At 38.8% G+C, this 25,561-nt stretch overlaps 2 protein-coding genes across 3 annotated transcripts in view; both read left to right on the top strand.

The window, feature by feature from the left end:
- LOC143705483 (calmodulin-regulated spectrin-associated protein 3) overlaps positions 1-7,172 on the top strand; it is a 17,834-nt gene extending 10,662 nt beyond the window's left edge. For both annotated transcript variants that reach the window (XM_077197493.1, XM_077197492.1), the window contains 11 exons: positions 610-703; positions 793-838; positions 925-983; positions 1,475-1,505; positions 1,681-3,529; positions 3,611-3,729; positions 3,808-4,106; positions 4,367-4,418; positions 4,514-4,632; positions 5,499-5,617; positions 5,685-7,172. In XM_077197493.1, coding sequence (XP_077053608.1) covers positions 610-703; positions 793-838; positions 925-983; positions 1,475-1,505; positions 1,681-3,529; positions 3,611-3,729; positions 3,808-4,106; positions 4,367-4,418; positions 4,514-4,632; positions 5,499-5,617; positions 5,685-5,987 — 3,090 coding nt within the window. In that variant the 3' untranslated portion in view covers positions 5,988-7,172. The remainder of the gene's footprint in view (positions 1-609; positions 704-792; positions 839-924; positions 984-1,474; positions 1,506-1,680; positions 3,530-3,610; positions 3,730-3,807; positions 4,107-4,366; positions 4,419-4,513; positions 4,633-5,498; positions 5,618-5,684) is intronic.
- Positions 7,173-10,629: 3,457 nt separating this feature from the next.
- LOC143706320 (keratin, type I cytoskeletal 19) overlaps positions 10,630-25,561 on the top strand; it is a 31,439-nt gene continuing 16,507 nt past the window's right edge. Inside the window, exons 1-2 of the mRNA XM_077198123.1 lie at positions 10,630-11,325; positions 11,810-11,892. Of these exons, the coding sequence (XP_077054238.1) occupies positions 10,759-11,325; positions 11,810-11,892 (650 nt within the window). The 5' untranslated portion in view covers positions 10,630-10,758. The remainder of the gene's footprint in view (positions 11,326-11,809; positions 11,893-25,561) is intronic.

Below are 25,561 nucleotides of genomic sequence, written 5' to 3'. Positions count from 1 at the left end.
GACGGGAAGAGGAGTAACACCTTCAGCCGTGACTTATTTGTGATACAGCACTAGCCTCGAGTAGCTTATTGCTTTTATAAAACGGTTACCACACAATACAAATATTAAAGCCAAAATATATATAAATAAGCAATTTTTATGAAGTAAAATCACTAAAAGACTTCCTTCCACCGTAAACAGCAACAGAAGCTACATACATTGTTTCGCCATTAGATGGCGGCAAAGACTGTCTTTATGACTTTTACACTGAAAGGACTCGAACTTGTGTGAACACGGAAAAGCAAGACGCAACTGATAAATGACTAGCGTGTCAGGACACGGAAAACCCTTAACTGTTAAAAGGACGATATTGCAGCGGATATTCAAACGGATATGTTATTACGAATATAGGACTGACCTGAAGGAAAATGCCATGTCTACTGTAATTGCAGGTACACTCGTATACTCGATCTCACAATACATGTTGGGTGAAGCGGTCATAGTCATGTTGTATCGTGAATAAAACACAGCTATTGACCATTTAGAATCAAGGATTGGAATTAATCGTTTTATAATATGTAATAATGATTAAAAAAACAATATGTAAGAGTTTTCTCTTTGTCCCCAAAGGTGAACATTATGTGCTTCCTTTCTGAGCTGTTTGCCGCCTTCGAAGTGGATAAACCAGATTTCGTCAAACCCACACACACACTGGACCTAACAGGTATAAAAAAAAACATACATAAACATATGAGCGGACATAAAAACACACAGTGCATTCAGATCCTACAGGAGGTCTGTCTTGTGTTACAGATGCATCTGATCTGATTGACTGCACGAGTCCGATCAGTGGCAACAGGTAAGCGCTCCTATGAAAACACTCACATTATGTTAGCAGACTCTTTATGTTGAACTGCATCATGGGATCTGATGTTTTTCTTGTAGTGGCTCCCCTTCTTTCCTTCTGAAGCAGTCGCTCCTGCCTCAGTCCCCCTCTGTGTCCGGTGAGAGCTTTCTGAAACTTGTTAGATTTGTGGTACTTGAAGGTTTTGCTGTGTGTGCCAATGTCTTGTTTTAAGTGAATATTTGCATGTGGAGTTTGTATTCTCAGTTTGGGGTTAGACTACAGGCTGTTTTCTTTTGCAAATGAACGGCCAGAACGCATTAAAAGTTTCCTGTTTTCAGTTAAAACGGTGTTGTGTTAGCGGCCCCTAAGTTAATAACTAATGATCTTTGCAACAGAAGTGAATTAATCAAAAACTTACTTTAGCTGGAAAATAACTTTATTCTAGAGCTGCTGTAAAGCCAAAACAATCTCTGTTACTTTAATTTCCTATTATCACCGTAAAGCTGCTATGAAACAATCTGTATTGTTAAAAGCGCTATATAAATGAAGGTGACTTGACTTGACTTGTTGGATTTTTGGTTTGATATTTGAAATTATGCTCTTTGTGTAAGTAACTGAATTATTATTTTTACATTTGTTGTTGTGTAGAAGGACGGGGCTGGAGCAAAAAGCAAATTAGGTATTACTGTCCATCTGTTTCAGAAAGTACAACTAATCTTACTTTTATTATACAAATTCTGTGACTTATTAGTCTAAATAATAAATTTTTTTCATTTATATAACTGAAAAATTGGGCATGAGCATCTTCATCAAGCACTATGAATCTTCAGTAATTTTCACTTTCTCTGTCTCAGCCGTCCCCTCTCAGCCGTATCCTTCAGCATCCCATTCCCACTGGACAGTGATGTTGATGTTGTAATGGGCAACCCTCTCTACCGTTCAGTCAGCACGGACAGCCTCACTAGGATAACCGACCCTGGCTCTTACACGCCCCCAGAGGATCTGAGTAAGCTCATTGGTCAGGCTCCTCTAGGAGAGTTGCCTACCATAGAAGAAGGTTTACAAATCATTCATACCGGCCGGCCGGTACACAATGAGCCTCGTATGCGTCCAGAGGGGGCGCCGTCTGGCTTTTACCTCCACTCGCCTGAGGAGGCTGGAGCCAGACTGAGCAGCTCTGCCCCATGCCGGACTGGGATGATGCATCAACCAATGGGAGGATGGATTAATTGCAGCGGGAACCGAAAACGGCAACCTGTAGGTTCACAAGAACACAATGGAGGTTTAGAGTGTGACACACCTGAAAACTTCCCCAAAATCTCCTCCAGCCCAGCCAACGGACCCAAGACTGGTCGCATGACAAACTTTGCTGAACGCAGAAAGATGATGCCAGAATCCCCAAGTAACTCCAGGTCCCAGGAGGTAGGGTCGTTGTGCAGCCCTGCAGAGATGAGCCCTGATGGGGAAGTGGAAGCGCAGGAACTGGGTGCACGTCTAGAGGAGAAACGCAGAGCAATTGAAACCCAAAAGAGGCAGATTGAGGCCATTTTTACCAAGCACAGGCAGAGGCTGGGCAAAACTGCTTTCCTTCACCTCCAGAAAAAACATAGGGAAGAATTGGGAGACGACGGACAGTCCCTTACCCTGGATGAACGACTGACACAAATGGAGCAACAGCTTCAACAAGAGGAGGACAAAGAGAAGGAGGAGGAGAAGAGGAAACTGGAGGAGAATAAGAAAGAAAAGGATGGGCAAGAGAAGAAGAACACCAGCGATGTAGTATCTCCGCCTAAACTGGAGAAACAGGTGACCTTCTCTGTTGATACAAAGAAAGAGGTGGGGAAAGAGCCTCCGTTGGAGGAATATAATGAGGCAGTAGCTAAGCTAAGCTCCACCCTACAGACACTACAAAGGGACATGCAGCTCCTTACAGACCAGCAGCAAAGGCTCATGGGAAAGAAAACTCTGAGTTCTCCGAAAAACACCTCTTCAAATAAGACACCTGTCTCCAGTAAGGCCTGGGTCATCCCAGCTGGTCCCAAATCCCCTCATCTTTCTAGAGACTCCACCCGTATCCTTTCACCCTCTAGATCTCCTTCACGCTCTGCACAACCTTCTGACACAGCAACATCCCCTAAAAGCTCAGCATCATCTGCTCCGCGCAGATCCCATGGAGCTACTCCTAAGAGCCCCAAACGTCAACGTCCCTCCCGCCCCACAGAACTCGGCTTCCAGCCTCTCACACGTGTCCTAACGCCCCCACAGAACGTGGACACACTTCCCCATCTGCGGCGAGTCTCTCCGAGCCAGTGTCAGGTGCAGACTTGCTCCTCACTTCGATTCGGAGGTCCACGTACACCTCAGGACTCTCTGCTGCAATCTACTCAGCCTCAAGAGAGCACATCAGAATCAGGCTCCAGTGAGCATCACACTCCGATCTTCACCCTGGAGCTTGAGGCCGGACCTCCGTCTGCGCTCCCAGCTGAACTCTTAGGTGGTGGGAGCAGTTCGGGAGCCCCGTCAGAATGCTCGTTTGAAAGCGACATGCTCCTCAGCAGCGCCCTGGTGAAAGATGAGACAGAGGGTGCGGGGACGGTGGGAGACGACACAGATCTGGAACAGGGTGCAGAAATATTCTCATCAGATTCCATGAGTGACCAGACAGAGAATGAGAGCAGGCTGGGACTCGATGTGTTCTTCAAGGTGTGTCTGAAGGTCTGCATGTGGTTTGATTAATGGTACGTGTCTGAGGTGTTTGTAACGTGTGTATTTGTGGGCGTTCAGGAGGAGGGTCTCTCGAAGGAGGAGATGGCCCTGAAAAGGGCTCTGCTATTGGAGCGGCAGCAAAGACGAGCGCAAGATATCAAGAGACAAACAAGATACGGGCAAGACCCTGAGAACAGGTAAGAACACCCAAATATCCAAACCCTCTCATTCAGGACCTGCATTCAGGACTTACTTACCTCTGCTTCCTCCTACAGTCAACAGGTTTCTCTGGATGTACTACTACCCTCTCAAACTCCACCGCTTTCACAGTCATTACCCACCTCATACACCCCGCCCCCTCCTTCAAAGGCCACGCCCCCAGGAACACCCCTGCGTCGAGGAGCGTTCACACGGGCAGAGTATGAAAGGCGCCACCAGCTGAAGATAATGGCTGATCTAGGGAAGGTTCTCAAACAGAAACCAGCAAAGCACAGTGGGAAAAAACAGCACACACACAAACCACACAACAACCATGAGATTACTCACACACGCTCGCCAGGGAAGAACAGAACAGGTAATCACACACATCACAAGTATCTTGTCACCAAACAGAATTGCGATCTGCCTGTATGAACGAAACTGCAACATGCTCAACCAGTGAATGGAGTTTGGGGCAGGACTCTCAAACTGTTTGTCAGATGGGAGAAGTGTTTGAAAGTTGTGTTTTTTCAGTTCTGTTTGGTAGTGCTAGTGCTAGTGGTGCATAAATTACACACACTGCTGCTTTAAAGATTTAATTAGCATGCCCTAAAAACCAGTTGTGTTTTCTTTCAGTTGTACCTAACCAGAAAGATGGCGGATCTCTACCAACTGAAAAACCAGCAAGGTACTGTACCCTGCTGCTTAGCCATGTTTTTGTCTTCTGCCTTCCATGCATCTCTGTCTTTACTTGAACACTTTCTCTCTCATCCAACAACTCAGTCGTTCAGAGTCGCCCTCAAAGATGATATCATCAGGGAAACCGGCCAATCAGAATGGAGAGAAAGACTGGGAACAAGCCTTAAATGACTCCTCTCCGGCCTCACTCCCAGAATACACAGGTTTGTTGTTTTTATGATCAACTTTCACATTTGAAAATAATTACAACTAAAGGAGGTTTGTAAAGCCACACTTGACAAGAACAAGGCTAGTTTGAACTCTGTGTAAGATTTTAGATTAATAATGGGAATAAAAGTCTGGTCAATTGAAAGATGTAGAACACACAGTCAGAGCAAACTGAATGTAGTCTAGATGCTGTTTAGTAATGTTTAAGTACTCTTTAAAGTATGTTGACTTTGTCAAGCCAATTTATAATCATATTAAGTCATAGTGGTATAACTGCACTGTGTAGAACAGGTTTAAGTATGAAGACAAAGTGGTTTGACCTAATTTGATAAAAGATTTAATCAGTACCTTATTTGATGGCTGTAGTCAGTACCTTATTTGATGGCTTAAGTCAGTACCTTATTTGATGACTGAAGTTAGTACCTTATTTGATGACTGTAATCAGTACCTTATTTGATGGCTTAAGTCAGTACCTTATTTGATGACTGAAGTCAGTACCTTATTTGATGACTGAAGTCAGTACCTTATTTGATGACTGAAGTCAGTAACTTATTTGATGACTGTAGTCAGTACCTTATTTGATGGCTGAAGTCAGTACCTTATTTGATGGCTGTAGTCAGTACCTTATTCGATGACTGTAATCATCAGTACCTTATTTGATGGCTGAAGTCAGTAGTCAGTACCTTATTTGATGACTGTAGTCAGTAGTCAGTATCTTATTTGATGACTGTAGTCAGTATTGTTATCAGTACCTTATTTGATGGCTGAAGTCAGTAGACAGTACCTTATTTGATGGCTGTAGTCAGTAACTTATTTGATCTGTGTGGTTTTCACTCACAGTCAGTTTTATGTTCTGTTTCAGGTCCTAAATTATTCAAGGAACCCAGTTTTAAATCCAACAAGTTCATCGTTCACAGTGCGCTCTCACGCTGCTGCCTCGCCGGCAAGGTCAACGAATCCCAGAAAAACAAGATTGTGGAGGTGCGTCACTGTTCATCTTTCTCCACAGTCGTGACTTTCACATTCTGACAGTCCGTTTTCTCCCTAGGAGATGGAGAAGAGCTCTGCCAGCCATTTTCTGATTCTCATGCGTGATTCAAACTGTCAGTTCCGCGCCATCTACACCCTCGACGGCCAATCGGAGGAGCTGCAACGACTATGTGGCGTCGGCCCGCGTGTAATTCCCTCGTCGGCGGTGGAAGCCATTTATAAATACAGCTCTGACAGGAAACAGTTCAATACTCTTCCGTCTCGTACATTGAGTATGAGCGTCGATGCTTTCACTATCCCCGCCCATCTCTGGCACGCTAAGAAACACGGCACGCCCAAAAAAGTAGCCACGCCTAAATAGGCCACACCCATCAGAATAAACCACTCCCACTATAATAAAGACCTGTTCGCATCAAGAACAATAAATATAACATTTTAAGCAGTGTTGGGGTAAGTTACTTTGAAAAGTAATGCATTATAATATTACGTTACTCCCTTAAAAAGTAACCAATTGTGTTACTTTGTTACTTTTTTAGAAAAGTAATGTTAAGTTAAAAACAAGCCCAGCCCAGGTAAAAAAAAATGTTACTTTCGCGTTACTTTTTTTTCCACCTGGGCTGGGTTTGTTTTTTTATAACAAAAAAGTTATATTTTTGGGCAAATGTAAAGACCCTTTCACACATAAAGTGAAATAATAATCCTCATGCTGAAGGAAATGCAGATTGACTCCTGTACAGTAGAGGCTCAAACAAACCATTCAGCTGCTGTTATTCTGGAAGAATACATCATCAAAGGTCAGAAGCAAGTACATTGGTCAATAAAGTGAGATTAAATGCATAACAAATTATGTTTTATTTAACATATTTAGTTATTGGATGTTTTCTGATTCTGCATTTCACTGATTGTATTCATTTTGAGGAATATTGAATCTTTTTTTGTGCAAGTGAGATGAGTAAATGCATGCTCACATTTATTCTAGAACATAAATAACCATCATGTTTACAAAACAACGCCTCGATTTGTCTCAACATGGGGACATGAGAGCTGTCAGTCAATAAATGGGATTTTTTGTAAATTTTAAAAATAATGCGTTAATTTACTAGTTACTTGAAAAAGTAATCTGATGACGTAACTCAAGTTACTTGTAATGAGTTACTCCCAAAACTGATTATAAGCATATACTTAAATGGACAATAACTATAATGATAACTATATTAGCGTCCACACCAATAGACGATATGGTTCTGTTTATTATTTGCACGTTGCAATTTTGTGGTCTGTCTCTTTAAAATGCTTGCGCTCTTTAAAGCAGGATGGATTCTGATTGGCTGTCAATGTTTTTATCGTTCATCAGCTGTAAACATTCACTCTGAAAGTGATATATTTCCTCTGTGCCATTATCTTCACGGTGTGGACATCGTTATTCTCATAGTTACAGCGATTATTTAAAACTTAGTTGTTGGTGTGAATGAACCTTAAACCCCTCCGATAGACCCACTATAAGTGCCATTCCTCTAAATAAACACCTTACCAGCACTAAACATGACACAGACAGTCTCTGTGATGAATTTTATGATCACCAAAATATGTTTTTCTGACTCTGCATGAAGACAGATGAACCCTGAAGACGAGCCCTGAGGTTTCCACGCTACTAAAGGTTTTCACGCTCCTGTTTGCATGTGAACGTTCGGTTCGGTCCAGATATCTCTTGACGGTCACACCAACTGAGCACTTGAAGCATTTCTCTCTGATTTTTATGCTCTGTATTCTTTGCTCTATAGATAGAGACTTTTGAATCTCAGACTAGTGGTACTGTAGTTTTAGCGAGAATCGCTGCTGAGGGTTTTATCTATTCTCTGACTGGCTGGATGATTTTAGAGATCTCCTGCTGCAAACACTTGTTCTCTTTTATATAATTGGATCAGTCTCTCCTCGTGTGCTGAATCTGTTTGGAGTAAATGACTCTCCTGACCAAAGACTGAGACATCATGTGATCTGATGTCTGACTCTGTTGAGCAGAGTCTCGGAGCTGAATGTGGATCAGTGGGTCACAGTCCTGAGAACCTGATCCAGGATCAGTATTAAAAAGCCATTAAACCTCCATCATTATCATACAGCGTTGTTGTTGTTGTTGTGTGTGTGTGTGTGTGTGTGTGTGTGTGAGAGAGTGAGAGAGAGAGAGAGAGAGAGAGTGTGTGAAAGGCTGTTAGAATGTTTTCTGAGTTTTGACATCATGTTTAACTGTGTTTTCTTGCTCTATGATGATGATGATTTTATGTGGTGATGAACATGTAGATCAATAAAACCATTTATAACAATTCAACTCCACTGTTTCTGTAAGTGACTGACATATTCAATGTAAATGTTCAGTTTGTGTCTGAACTGTCTTGTTTTCTTGACTATATGCCCACAGTGCTGTGCATAAGGAATGCAATAGGCCTAATTTTATTGGTGAGTTTTTTATAACACATTTTTTATGTTTTATGTAATTTGATCTTTGAAAGGGGTGTTTTACCACCCTTTTTGTCCACTTTGTACCCAGTTCTGATGAGAATCCTGACAGACGCGGTTCACACACTCTGAGCATTTACACAGTTTTGTTTAATCCTCACAGCGATGATCATTTGCCTGTTTAATGAGCAGATCATGAAAAACAGAAGAACCTCCAGCATTAGTGCCTTGAGGGTTTGTGAGAGTGACGTGGGACTCTCAGACATTGAGATATTATTTCAGCTCCTGAACGTATCTATCTATCTATCTATCTATCTATCTATCTATCTGTCCGTCCGTCCGTCCGTCCGTCCGTCCGTCCATCCATCCATCCATCCATCCATCCATCACATCTAATCACTGTTTGGTTAGTCCATGTTTTTCATGAAAAAGCCAAGCCGACTGGTTACAAAATACTTGAACCCAGCAGTTGTTCTCCTTTGTCTCCGTCAAGGCGATCAGGCCATTGAGAGTTATGCTGAAGAGTTTTGAGGACTTTGCCCTCGGGTAGATTTTAATGTAACAGCTCTAAAGGGCATTTTTTGAAATGGACTTAATAACCTTTTGAACTATCTGATTCCGGATAGCAACCTCCCAGTGACTCTTGAGGAACATATTGAGTTTGCCCTTTTGTCTAGCGGTTTGTCATTTACTGAGGAGCCCCACAATCCCAAAGTATTCTCTAAACCCGAGCCACATCACGTCATGGCTGCCGTTCCAGAGTCTCGTCCCAAAATGGCCGCCGTTCCAGGGTCTCGTCCCAAGATGGCCGCCATTCCAGAGACTCGTCCCAAGATGGCAGCCGTTTCAGAGTCTCGTCCCAAGATGGCCGCCGTTCCAGAGTCTCGTCCCAAGATGGCCGCCGTTCCAGAGTCTCGTCCCAAGATGGCCGCCGTTCCAGAGTCTCATCCCAAGATGGCCGCCGTTCCAGAGTCTCGTCCCAAGATGGCCGCCGTTCCAGAGACTCGTCCCAAGATGGCCGCCGTTCCAGAGTCTCGTCCCAAGATGGCAGCCGTTCCAGAGTCTCGTCCCAAGATGGCCGCCGTTCCAGAGTCTCGTCCCGAGATGGCCGCCGTTCCAGAGTCGCGTCCCAAGATGGCCTCCGTTCCAGAGTCTCGTTCCAAGATGGCCTCCGTTCCAGAGTCTCATTCCAAGATGGCCGCCGTTCCAGAGTCTTGTCCAAAGATGGCCACCATTTCAGAGTCTCATCCCAAGATGGCCACCGTTCCAGAGTCTCTTTTCCAAGATGGCCGTCGTTCCAGAGTCCCGTCCCAATATGGCCGCTGTTCCAAAGCCCTCTCCCGATATGGCTGCCGTTTCAGAGCCCTCTGCCAAGATGGCCGCCGTTCCAGAGCCCACAGCCGAGTCAGTTACGGACGATGTAGCGCTGACAATTGTGGCCACGGCTATCTTGTGTGTGTGTGGGCCAAACATGCATCCACTCCAGCCCCTGACCAGCATCCAGCCCACAAACCCATTGCTCAGCCCAAGAAAATTTTGGGTGGGTGCCATATACTGATCGGCTTCATCACTGTCTCCTCTCCACCAGTAAGCTGGTGTGTGGTGGGCGTTCTGGCGCAATATGGCTGATGTTCACTTGCCATCATGTCTAGAGCTTCCCTTGTCTTATGTGTCATGTTCTGATTGGTTCATTGTTTCATTGTGCACAGGTGTGTCTTGTTCAGTCATTAGTCTTGTGTGTATTTAAGCCCTTATGTTTTCCATGTGTATTTGTCAAGTACTTTTACCTGTTACAACTGTTTGGTAAGTCCATGTTTTTAAGACATAAAAAAAAAAATCCAAGTCAAGTCTTTGTTTTATGTTTGGGAAATAAAGCTGCACTTGGGTTCTATCAACTGGTCTGCAGTGTACTGTACACTGTAACAGTAACATAAGACATTTGGCATTATCAGGAACCACAAATATTCCCCCATTGCATAATTATACAATGTGCCTGAGCCTGGGTTCTCCCAAGGTTTTTTTCTCCATTCTGTTGTTTTCTCCATTTCAGTTTTGGTTCTTTGCCACAGTCGCCTTTTTAGCCTTTCTTCGCCTTTGTCGCAATTGGCTTTTGGCTTGCTAAGTTGGGGAAATTGAATTTTATATTTAACAATATTATTATACAATTATTTTCTTGTTATCTCTGTAAAGCTGCTTTGAAACAATCTGTATTGTAAAAAGCGCTATATAAATAAAGGTGACTTGTACATTGTATTTAACATAATATAATGTAGTACTGACACTAAAACTCTGAAAACTTTTTTTCTCACACATTCATTTTGGGTGAGCTATACACAATAAATATTGTAACTATGCACGATACAGATTGTTGCATTTTTTTATTGTGATATATTGTGACACAATATATTGTTACATCCCTACTAAACACATGAATTCAGCTCTTCCTCAGAGATGTTTCTTGTCATCAAAGAACTCTTTTAACATTTGCATGTCATTATTTCTGGAAACCGTTCTGTCCCCAGGGGCCCGTCGTCACTAAGGGAGTGGCACATGAAGACCAGCTATAAACCACAGGCTTCACCACCATCCTGTACTACACACACCTCTGCCATCATAGGTGTATCATCTGTATCATCACACACCTCTGTATCATCACCGTCTCGCGTCTCTTCACTGTCGACATGTCGTTCAGCAGAGCTCAGCACTTCTCCGGCAGGTCTCTCTCCACTAGCCGCTCAATGGCTCCGGTTAGTTTCTCCAGCTTCGGAAGTCAGTCAGCTGGCATAGGGTTTGGATCCGGCTCTGGGTCGGGCCTCGGGTACGGTGCTGGTTTAGGGTTTGGATCCGCATCTGGGTCGGGCTTCAGGTCCGGTGCCGGTTCAGGGTTTGGGTCTGGGGCAGGATTTGGGGCAGGTTTTGGGTCAGGATTTGGGGCGGGTGGAGGTTCTCTCTCTGGGAGTTTGAGGACAGTTGGAGGCTCTCTCTCGGCCGCTGGTGGAGGTCACGTCGGGGCCAGTTTCAGGGCCATCTCAGGCTCATTCTCAGAAGCTGTGTCCAACGTCATCAATGACAAACAGCAGCTGCAGGTTCTGAACGATCGTCTCGCGACGTACCTGGCGAAGGTCAAGCGCCTGGAGACCACGAACCTGGAGCTCAATGAGAAGCTCCGCACATTCACCGTCAACCGAGTCCAGAACAGCGTCAACCTGGAGCCCTACGAGATCCAGATCAAACCACTGCGGGAGAAGGTGCGTTTCTGTCAATCTCAGTTTTTTTAGGCTTACAAGCAATATTACCAATGAATTATAGCTTCATAAAACAAGTAATGACAATACAAAGAAATATACAGTATAACAATAGCGGTAACACTTTACAATAAGGTTCATTAGTTAACATGAACTAAGAATGAACAATACTTGTTCTGCATTTACTAATCTTAGTCAATATTTATTTCAACATTTACTAATACGTTATTAAAATCAAAGGTTGTATTTGTTAACATTAGTTAATGAACTGTGAACTGACATGAACTAACATTAAAAAAGATTAATAAAGACTGTAAAAAATGTTTTGCTCATTGGTAGTTCATGTTAGTTAATACATTTACTAATGTTAACCAATGAACCTTATTGTAAAGTTTTACCACAATAGAAAATAGCGATAAAATAGTTTTAAAACAAGGTGCTAAGTATGTGATAATTTCTGCTGGTTTGCTTCTGTTTTCTCCTCCAGCTTCTGCTGCTCATTCAGGAGCACACGCGCATCGCTTTAGCCGTGGACAACGCCAAACTGGCCGCCGATGATTTCAGAATGAAGTGAGTTTGAGCTGGTAATGCAGCATCAGCTGCTCAGTTTGATTTCTGACTGGATAAGCCGCATTCAAAGTCATTTTCAGTCACCGTAAAGCACAGGTAAAGATCCATTCACACCAAGAACAATAACGATAACGATAACTTCAGGGTTCTCAAGTCTCACGCATTGGCCGTGAGACACATGCAATTCAACCAGTTCACACGCTCACACGCCACACCATGTATTTCTCACGCTGAAAAGGCAATGAAGTTTCTTCCGCCAGCACGTATCTCGGCCAGATTGCACGCGTTACTAGGCGCGAACACAATGAAGTTGACGGAACATTTTCGGCCACCGTACGTTTATTACTAGGAAACCAACAACATCGCGCGAACACACGTCGTGATGGAGAATGTAAGTTGGAAGAAAGGTCGTCTAACATTTTTAGGCTAGAACATTTAATATGTAACCCATGGTATACATTATTATTGATGCAGTCGAAACCTCTACAACTACTTTGCAACCAGGCCAGAAGCTTTGGTTCAGTTTGGCAAGTTTACGTTATCTGAAACTAAGGGAAATGTTAGTGGGTATGGGAAGGAATGAAGATGTATTTCTTCATTTTATTTTAAATTATATATTATACTGTACTAATAGTCTTTTTAGTTACATTAAGGCGCCCAACCCCTGTTATCAAGGCATCAAAATGTGCAACAACACAAAGCACATTTCATAAGCTGGAGTGTGTACTCTTGTATACACACACACACACACACACACACACACACACACACACACACACACACACACACACACACACACACACACACACCTTGATACTCTAATATGTCCATTTGTTCACAATGTCCCACCACACAATAAATCATTATACCATTTCGACTATACACATTCAAAATGCAAAAAGTTTGTTTTTCCAAACTGTTTGGAGCAATTTGTTATATTTAATTTAATATTTAATTATATTATTTAATTTGTAAATATAACATTAAAGAATATATTTGATATGATGAATTTTTTCTGTCATTTATCAGATTTACCAATTGTTATAATTTCATTTTATGTTGGTTAATTACAAACAATGAGTAAAATTGGGGAGTAAAATTCCTCCCCTAACCACATGTGATCTCACTCCAAGCTTTTGATAAAACTTGAGAACCCTGCGATAACTATAACTATTATGGTTACTATATCAGTGACCACATCAGCGGACGATAACAATATTACTGTTCACATAAACAGGGAAAAACGGTATTAATGTCCACATAAACCCAGATAACTATAACTATTACGGTTACTATATCAGTGTCCACATCAGCGGACAGTAACAAATTAAAAGGTAAATTCACCCAAAAATTTTAATTCTGTCCATTACTACTCACCCTCATGTCGTTGTTAACACTTAAGACTTTAATTCAGAACATAATTTACCACTTTATTTACAAAATATTAATCTCCAACATGCATTCACGTAACTACCAGATGTGGGCCAGATCTGGGGCCGTATTCACAACACATTTTAAGGCTAAAAGTAGCTCCTAACTGGCGAATTTAGGAGCAACTCCTAAAAATAATGGGCGTGTCACTCGTAACTTTAGGACTCCTAATTTTTTTGACTAAGAGTAATTCACGAAGCATTTTAGCCCTAAAAGTAGCACCTAAGTCTGGGACAGCTTAAAAGAAGTCGAGAGGACTCCTAACTCACTAAGACCTATTCACAAACCGCTTTTTGTGGCATTTCACGTTGCGATGTTTTGAAATGCGTATGCGGCGGCTACAGGAGCTTCCAATCACGAGGGAACAATTTTGCATTGTAGGCATAACTAGGGATGCAACAACGCCACCAACAACAACCAAAACTACTCACTGCATGTAAACTAATTGTAACATTTCATTGTGAATCAAATTAAAATGTTCTTCTCTTTGCAAACGTAGGCAGAGGCATATAGTGACAGATTAATTCAAGAATGTTGCAAAGATATTGCATCAATCCATATGTTTCATTAGGCTACTAGGCTATTTGTTTTTCCTTACTCTTTATTCATTTAGGCTATTTATTCAGTTATTCATCATCTTCCGTCCTTCGCACTACTTGTGTAGCGCACGCATTCTCAGACCTGTCACCTGTCACTCATCATCATAGGGGAGGTGTTTGGAATCATTCCCGCGTAACAATCATCAGCCAATCAAGGTGGTCACTTCAGTCAAGCTCGTGCATGAGTAATGACGTCATCCATAGCAACGAAGACTCAATAGGCTTGTTCGACTTGAACCGGCGCTGCAAAGTCCGATCGGTTTATGACATCAAAGTACCGCGAGAGCGATTAGAGAGCAGACGGCTCCTTATGCTTTTGAATCGCTCTCGCGGTACTTTGATGTCATCAACCGATCGGTCTGTGCAGCGCCGGTTCAAGTCGAACAAGCCTATACTCTTAGTTTAGGAGTTGTCATTTTTCTTTACTAAGAGTAGGTCTGAAAGGCGTTGTGAATAACTTTTAAGAGAAAACTCCTAGCTAAAATATTTTAGTGCGATTTAGGAGCACTCCTAGTGGTAAGATAAAATTCTTTGTGAATACGGCCCCTGACCCGACACTATGTCACTGTCTGGGTCGTGTCTAACACATGCGCCGTAAACATGTTGCAGATTAATATTTTGTAAATAAATAAGTAAGTGGTAAAGAATATTTTTTTCCAAAAAACAAAGCACTTGCCTTGCTTCATAAAATTGAGGTTAAACCACTGAAATCACATGGGTTACGTTAATGAGGTCTTTGCTACCTCTCTGGGGCTTGAAAGTGGTAGTTGTGTAGACTGTCAATGGAGGGACTGAAATCTCTCAGATTTCATAAAAAATATCTTCATTTGTGCTTTGAAGAGGAACAAAAGTCTTATGTGTTCGGAACGACATGAGGTTGAGTAATTAATGACTAACTCTTTAATGTCCACATCAATGGATGGTAACTATAATATCTAAAGAACTGAAACATCTGTTAAGGGAAAAAAGGACTGTTTTTAATAGAGGTGACAAAAGTGCATATGCTGAAATCAGGAAGGTGGTGCGAGCTGAAATAGTAAAGGCTAAACTTCAGTATAAAAATAAAATTGAGTCTAAATTCAGAGAGTCTGATCTCAGATCTGTGTGGGATGGAATGAAATTAATGACAGGTCTGCATAAAGGCTCTACACTGTGTCATTAAATGGTTTTGATTCTGATGAGCAGCTAGCAAATGAGTTAAATAGTTTTTATATGCGATTCTCTAATAGTGATTTTAGCGAAAATATCGGTCACATGGGTGATAATTTGGTCAGTGATTGTATTTTTGATTTTGATATTGATGTAGGTGAGGTCAAATCATTATTTAAACAAACTAATGTTAGGAAAAGTCCTGGCCCTGATAACATCAGTGGTAGAGTCCTTAAGTCTTGTGCTGGTCAGTTAAGTGAGATTTTTAAGGTAATTTTCACTCTATCGCTTCAGACGCAAAAAGTGCCTAAGATTTGGAAACACTCTACTATTATTCCTGTAGCTAAGTGTAAGAACCCTAAGGTATTAAATGACTTTCGACCTGTAGCTCTCACCTCGTTGGTGATGAAGAGCTTTGAGAAGTTGATTAAGCAGGAGTTACTGAAGCAGGTAGAGGAGCAGTTAGACCCTCTCCAGTTTGCTTACAGGGCTGGCAGAGGTGTTGAGGATGCAATACTTACATTGTTAAATTCGCTTTATCAACATCTGGAATCCTCTAAAACTCATGCGAGGCTCCTTTTTATTGACTTTTCCTCAGCATTTAATACTATCCAGCCCTTCTTGTTGGCTGAGGAACTTCAATCTCTTTTTAACTTGAATTCTAATTTAATTGGCTGGATACTGGATTTTCTGTCAAACAGGTCGCAGTGTGTGAGGGTAAATGGTGTCTTATCCTCAAAAGCCCTTACCTCCACAGGCTCTCCTCAGGGCTGTGTTCTTTCACCTTTGCTTTTTATTCTATACACAAATGACTGTAGGAGCAAGTATGAAAATAGGCACTGTGTGAAGTTTGCAGATGATACTGTTATAGTGAGTCTTTTGAATAATGAGGAGGATGGGCATGGTCCTGTAGTGGATGATTTCATTGCGTGGTGTGAAAACTTTTATTTGTCTATCAACGTTTCCAAGACAAAGGATATGATCATCGATTTTCGTAGAGGACAGCACAGTGTTTCACAAACTGTTATTCAGAAGATGAATGTTGAGACTGTAGATGAATACAAATATTTAGGAACCATTATTGACAACAAACTATCCTTTGAGAGCAACACAATTGCTGCCTGTAAAAAGGCCCAACAGAGACTTTTCTTCTTGAGGAAGATGAAGTCATTCAGCGTGTGTAGGACTCTTATGATCATGTTTTATCAGTGTTTTATTCAATCAGTCTTGACATTTTGTATTGTGGTGTGGTACAATGGCCTTTCAATGATTAACAAGCAAAAGTTAGCTAGGCTGGTAAATGTTGCGTCTAAGGTGGTTGGGGTACAGCTACCACAGCTGCAACATATATATGATGATCGGGTTCGTGGTAAGGCTAACCAAATTTTAAATTGCTTTGATCACCCACTTTATGGGGAGTTTAATTTGCTCCCCTCAGGTCGCCGTTTTAGGCTACCCATGTTACGAACCAGGCGTGCCAGGGATTCCTTTATTCCTGTGGCTATTAGGAACCTGAACTCACTTAGGTGATATCTTATGATTTTTATTTATTTATTTATGTAGTTATTCATTATGATATACTGATCTGTGTATTGCATTGCTTTTTTGTCATTGGTTCGAGGAAGGAGTGTCTCCATTGACTGATGTGTTGGTGTGTGTTTTGTGTTGTGTGTATTATGCTGCTGGCATCTGGTGGTGCTTTTATTCTGTGTTTGTTTTTTAGATCCTGCTGCACACTAAATTTCCTTTCTAAGGATAAATAAAGTAGAACTGAACTATAATGATAACTATAAAGATAACTATATTAGTGTCCACACCAATGCACGATAACTTTAACGATAACTATATTAGTGTCCACACCAATGCACGATAACTTTAACGATAACTATATTAGTGTCCACACCACTGCACGATAACTATAACGATAACTATATTAGTGTCCACACCAATGCACGATAACTTTAACGATAACTATATTAGTGTCCACACCAATGCACAATAACTTTAACGATAACTATATTAGTGTCCACACCAATGCACGATAACTATAACGATAACTATATTAGTGTCCACACCAATGCATGATAACTATAACGATAACTTTAACGATAACTATATTAGTGTCCACACCAATGCACGATAACTTTAACGATAACTATATTAGTGTCCACACCAATGCACGATAACTATAACGATAACTATATTAGTGTCCACACCAATGCACGATAACTATAACGATAACTATATTAGTGTCCACACCAATGCACGATAACTTTAACGATAACTATATTAGTGTCCACACCAATGCATGATAACTATAACGATAACTATATTAGTGTCCACACCAATGCATGATAACTATAACGATAACTTTAACGATAACGTTATTAGTGTCCACACCAATGCATGATAACTATAACGATAACTTTAACGATAACTATATTAGTGTCCACACCAATGCACGATAACTATAACGATAACTATATTAGTGTCCACACCAATGCACGATAACTTTAACGATAACTATATTAGTGTCCACACCAATGCACGATAACTTTAACGATAACTATATTAGTGTCCACACCAATGCACGATAACTATAACGATAACTATATTAGTGTCCACACCAATGCACGATAACTATAACGATAACTATATTAGTGTCCACACCAATGCACGATAACTTTAACGATAACTATATTAGTGTCCACACCAATGCATGATAACTATAACGATAACTATATTAGTGTCCACACCAATGCATGATAACTATAACGATAACTTTAACGATAATGTTATTAGTGTCCACACCAATGCATGATAACTATAACGATAAAGATAACTATATTAGTGTCCACACCAATGCACGATAACTTTAACGATAACTATATTAGTGTCAACACCAATGCATGATAACTATAACGATAACGATAACTATATTAGTGTCCACACCAATGCATGATAACTATAACGATAACGATAACTATATTAGTGTCCACACCAATGCATGATAACTATAACGATAACGATAACTATATTAGTGTCCACACCAATACACGATAACTATAACGATAACTATATTAGTGTCCACACCAATGCACGATAACTATAACGATAACTATATTAGTGTCCACACCAATGCACGATAACTTTAACGATAACTATATTAGTGTCCACACCAATGCACGATAACTTTAACGATAACTATATTAGTGTCCACACCAATGCACGATAACTATAACGATAACTATATTAGTGTCCACACCAATGCACGATAACTTTAACGATAACTATATTAGTGTCCACACCAATGCACGATAACTATAACGATAACTATATTAGTGTCCACACCAATGCACGATAACTATAACGATAACTATATTAGTGTCCACACCAATGCACGATAACTTTAACGATAACTATATTAGTGTCCACACCAATGCATGATAACTATAACGATAACTTTAACGATAACTATATTAGTGTCCACACCAATGCATGATAACTATAACGATAACTTTAACGATAACTATATTAGTGTCCACACCAATGCACGATAACTTTAACGATAACTATATTAGTGTCCACACCAATGCACGATAACTTTAGCGATAACTATATTAGTGTCCACACCAATGCATGATAACTATAACAATAACGATAACGATAACTATATTAGTGTCAACACCAATGCATGATAACTATAACGATAACTTTAACGATAACTATATTAGTGTCCACACCAATGCATGATAACTATAACGATAACTTTAACGATAACTATATTAGTGTCAACACCAATGCATGATAACTATAACGATAACGATAACTATATTAGTGTCCACACCAATGCATGATAACTATAACGATAACGATAACTATATTAGTGTCCACACCAATGCATGATAACTTTAACGATAACTATATTAGTGTCCACACCAATGCACAATAACGATAACGATAACTATATTAGTGTCCACACCAATGCACGATAACTTTAGCGATAACTATATTAGTGTCCACACCAATGCATGATAACTATAACAATAACGATAACGATAACTATATTAGTGTCAACACCAATGCATGATAACTATAACGATAACTTTAACGATAACTATATTAGTGTCCACACCAATGCATGATAATTATAACGATAACTTTAACGATAACTATATTAGTGTCAACACCAATGCATGATAACTATAACGATAACGATAACTATATTAGTGTCCACACCAATGCATGATAACTTTAACGATAACTATATTAGTGTCCACACCAATGCATGATAACTATAACGATAACTTTAACGATAACTATATTAGTGTCCACACCAATGCATGATAACTATAACGATAACTTTAACGATAACTATATTAGTGTCCACACCAATGCACGATAACTTTAACGATAACTATATTAGTGTCCACACCAATGCACGATAACTATAACGATAACTTTAACGATAACTATATTAGTGTCCACACCAATGCATGATAACTATAACGATAACTTTAACGATAACTATATTAGTGTCCACACCAATGCATGATAACTATAACGATAACTTTAACGATAACTATATTAGTGTCCACACCAATGCACGATAACTTTAACGATAACTATATTAGTGTCCACACCAATGCACGATAACTATAACTATAACTATATTAGTGTCCACACCAATGCACGATAACTTTAACGATAACTATATTAGTGTCCACACCAATGCATGATAACTTTAACGATAACTATATTAGTGTCCACACCAATGCATGATAACTATAACGATAACTTTAACGATAACTATATTAGTGTCCACACCAATGCATGATAACTATAACGATAACTTTAACGATAACTATATTAGTGTCCACACCAATGCATGATAACTATAACGATAACTTTAACGATAACTATATTAGTGTCCACACCAATGCATGATAACTATAACGATAACTTTAACGATAACTATATTAGTGTCCACACCAATGCATGATAACTATAACGATAACTTTAACGATAACTATATTAGTGTCCACACCAATGCATGATAACTATAACGATAACTTTAACGATAACTATATTAGTGTCCACACCAATGCATGATAACTATAACGATAACTTTAACGATAACTATATTAGTGTCCACACCAATGCATGATAACTATAACGATAACTTTAACGATAACTATATTAGTGTCCACACCAATGCATGATAACTATAACGATAACTTTAACGATAACTATATTAGTGTCCACACCAATGCATGATAACTATAACGATAACTTTAACGATAACTATATTAGTGTCCACACCAATGCATGATAACTATAACGATAACTTTAACGATAACTATATTAGTGTCCACACCAATGCATGATAACTATAACGATAACTTTAACGATAACTATATTAGTGTCCACACCAATGCATGATAACTATAACGATAACTTTAACGATAACTATATTAGTGTCCACACCAATGCATGATAACTATAACGATAACTTTAACGATAACTATATTAGTGTCCACACCAATGCATGATAACTATAACGATAACTTTAACGATAACTATATTAGTGTCCACACCAATGCATGATAACTATAACGATAACTTTAACGATAACTATATTAGTGTCCACACCAATGCATGATAACTATAACGATAACTTTAACGATAACTATATTAGTGTCCACACCAATGCATGATAACTATAACGATAACTTTAACGATAACTATATTAGTGTCCACACCAATGCACGATAACTTTAACGATAACTATATTAGTGTCCACACCAATGCACGATAACTTTAACGATAACTATATTAGTGTCCACACCAATGCATGATAACTATAACGATAACTTTAACGATAACTATATTAGTGTCCACACCAATGCATGATAACTATAACGATAACTTTAACGATAACTATATTAGTGTCCACACCAATGCATGATAACTATAACGATAACTTTAACGATAACTATATTAGTGTCCACACCAATGCACGATAACTTTAACGATAACTATATTAGTGTCCACACCAATGCACGATAACTATAACGATAACTATATTAGTGTCCACACCAATGCACGATAACTTTAACGATAACTATATTAGTGTCCACACCAATGCATGATAACTATAACGATAACTATATTAGTGTCCACACCAATGCACGATAACTATAACGATAACTATATTAGTGTCCACACCAATGCACGATAACTTTAACGATAACTATATTAGTGTCCACACCAATGCATGATAACTATAACGATAACTATATTAGTGTCCACACCAATGCACGATAACTATAACGATAACTATATTAGTGTCCACACCAATGCACAATAACTTTAACGATAACTATATTAGTGTCCACACCAATGCATGATAACTATAACGATAACTTTAACGATAACTATATTAGTGTCCACACCAATGCATGATAACTATAACGATAACTTTAACGATAACTATATTAGTGTCCACACCAATGCACGATAACTATAACGATAACTTTAACGATAACTATATTAGTGTCCACACCAATGCACGATAACTTTAACGATAACTATATTAGTGTCCACACCAATGCACGATAACTATAACGATAACGATAACTATATTAGTGTCCACACCAATGCACGATAACTTTAACGATAACTATATTAGTGTCCACACCAATGCACGATAACTTTAACGATAACTATATTAGTGTCCACACCAATGCACGATAACTTTAACGATAACTATATTAGTGTCCACACCAATGCACGATAACTATAACGATAACTATATTAGTGTCCACACCAATGCACGATAACTTTAACGATAACTATATTAGTGTCCACACCAATGCACGATAACTATAACGATAACTATATTAGTGTCCACACCAATGCACGATAACTATAACGATAACTATATTAGTGTCCACACCAATGCACGATAACTTTAACGATAACTATATTAGTGTCCACACCAATGCATGATAACTATAACGATAACTTTAACGATAACTATATTAGTGTCCACACCAATGCATGATAACTATAACGATAACTTTAACGATAACTATATTAGTGTCCACACCAATGCACGATAACTTTAACGATAACTATATTAGTGTCCACACCAATGCACGATAACTTTAGCGATAACTATATTAGTGTCCACACCAATGCATGATAACTATAACGATAACTTTAACGATAACTATATTAGTGTCAACACCAATGCATGATAACTATAACGATAAATTTAACGATAACTATATTAGTGTCAACACCAATGCATGATAACTATAACGATAACGATAACTATATTAGTGTCCACACCAATGCATGATAACTATAACGATAACGATAACTATATTAGTGTCCACACCAATGCATGATAACTTTAACGATAACTATATTAGTGTCCACACCAATGCATGATAACTATAACGATAACTTTAACGATAACTATATTAGTGTCCACACCAATGCATGATAACTATAACGATAACTTTAACGATAACTATATTAGTGTCCACACCAATGCACGATAACTTTAACGATAACTATATTAGTGTCCACACCAATGCACGATAACTATAACGATAACTTTAACGATAACTATATTAGTGTCCACACCATTGCATGATAACTATAACGATAACTTTAACGATAACTATATTAGTGTCCACACCAATGCATGATAACTATAACGATAACTTTAACGATAACTATATTAGTGTCCACACCAATGCACGATAACTTTAACGATAACTATATTAGTGTCCACACCAATGCATGATAACTATAACGATAACTATATTAGTGTCCACACCAATGCACGATAACTTTAACGATAACAATATTAGTGTCCACACCAATGCATGATAACTTTAACGATAACTATATTAGTGTCCACACCAATGCATGATAACTATAACGATAACTTTAACGATAACTATATTAGTGTCCACACCAATGCATGATAACTATAACGATAACTTTAACGATAACTATATTAGTGTCCACACCAATGCATGATAACTATAACGATAACTTTAACGATAACTATATTAGTGTCCACACCAATGCATGATAACTATAACGATAACTTTAACGATAACTATATTAGTGTCCACACCAATGCATGATAACTATAACGATAACTTTAACGATAACTATATTAGTGTCCACACCAATGCATGATAACTATAACGATAACTTTAACGATAACTATATTAGTGTCCACACCAATGCATGATAACTATAACGATAACTATATTAGTGTCCACACCAATGCACGATAACTTTAACGATAACTATATTAGTGTCCACACCAATGCACGATAACTATAACGATAACTTTAACGATGACTATATTAGTGTCCACACCAATGCACGATAACTTTAACGATAACTATATTAGTGTCCACACCAATGCACGATAACTTTAACGATAACTATATTAGTGTCCACACCAATGCATGATAACTATAACGATAACTTTAACGATGACTATATTAGTGTCCACACCAATGCATGATAACTATAACGATAACTTTAACGATAACTATATTAGTGTCCACACCAATGCATGATAACTATAACGATAACTTTAACGATAACTATATTAGTGTCCACACCAATGCACGATAACTTTAACGATAACTATATTAGTGTCCACACCAATGCACGATAACTATAACGATAACTATATTAGTGTCCACACCAATGCACGATAACTTTAACGATAACTATATTAGTGTCCACACCAATGCATGATAACTATAACGATAACTATATTAGTGTCCACACCAATGCACGATAACTATAACGATAACTATATTAGTGTCCACACCAATGCACGATAACTTTAACGATAACTATATTAGTGTCCACACCAATGCATGATAACTATAACGATAACTATATTAGTGTCCACACCAATGCACGATAACTATAACGATAACTATATTAGTGTCCACACCAATGCACGATAACTTTAACGATAACTATATTAGTGTCCACACCAATGCATGATAACTATAACGATAGCTTTAACGATAACTATATTAGTGTCCACACCAATGCATGATAACTATAACGATAACTTTAACGATAACTATATTAGTGTCCACACCAATGCATGATAACTATAACGATAACTTTAACGATAACTATATTAGTGTCCACACCAATGCACGATAACTTTAACGATAACTATATTAGTGTCCACACCAATGCACGATAACTATAACGATAACGATAACTATATTAGTGTCCACACCAATGCACGATAACTTTAACGATAACTATATTAGTGTCCACACCAATGCACGATAACTTTAACGATAACTATATTGGTGTCCACACCAATGCACGATAACTTGAATGATAACTATATTAGTGTCCACACCAATGCATGATAACTTGAATGATAACTATATTAGTGTCCACACCAATGCATGATAACTATAACGATAACTTTAACGATAACTATATTAGTGTCCACACCAATGCATGATAACTATAACGATAACTATAACGATAACTATATTAGTGTCCACACCAATGCACGATAACTTTAACGATAACTATATTAGTGTCCACACCAATGCATGATAACTATAACGATAACTTTAACGATAACTATATTAGTGTCCACACCAATGCACGATAACTTTAACGATAACTATATTAGTGTCGACACCAATGCACGATAACTTTAAAGATAACTATATTAGTGTCCACACCAATGCATGATAACTTTAACGATAACTATATTAGTGTCCACACCAATGCATGATAACTATAACGATAACTTTAACGATAACTATATTAGTGTCCACACCAATGCATGATAACTATAACGATAACTTTAACGATAACTATATTAGTGTCCACACCAATGCATGATAACTATAACGATAACTTTAACGATAACTATATTAGTGTCCACACCAATGCATGATAACTATAACGATAACTTTAACGATAACTATATTAGTGTCCACACCAATGCATGATAACTATAACGATAACTTTAACGATAACTATATTAGTGTCCACACCAATGCATGATAACTATAACGATAACTTTAACGATAACTATATTAGTGTCCACACCAATGCATGATAACTATAACGATAACTTTAACGATAACTATATTAGTGTCCACACCAATGCACGATAACTTTAACGATAACTATATTAGTGTCCACACCAATGCACGATAACTATAACGATAACTATATTAGTGTCCACACCAATGCACGATAACTTTAACGATAACTATATTAGTGTCCACACCAATGCATGATAACTATAACGATAACTATATTAGTGTCCACACCAATGCACGATAACTATAACGATAACTATATTAGTGTCCACACCAATGCACGATAACTTTAACGATAACTATATTAGTGTCCACACCAATGCATGATAACTATAACGATAACTATATTAG

The sequence above is a fragment of the Siphateles boraxobius genome, unplaced genomic scaffold, assembly GCF_051911475.1.
Source record: "Siphateles boraxobius isolate OS27281-9 unplaced genomic scaffold, OSU_SipBor_1 111, whole genome shotgun sequence".
Classification (NCBI taxonomy): domain Eukaryota; kingdom Metazoa; phylum Chordata; class Actinopteri; order Cypriniformes; family Leuciscidae; genus Siphateles; species Siphateles boraxobius.
Note: the sequence above shows the minus strand (reverse complement) of the source record. Positions and strands in the feature narration are given on the sequence as shown.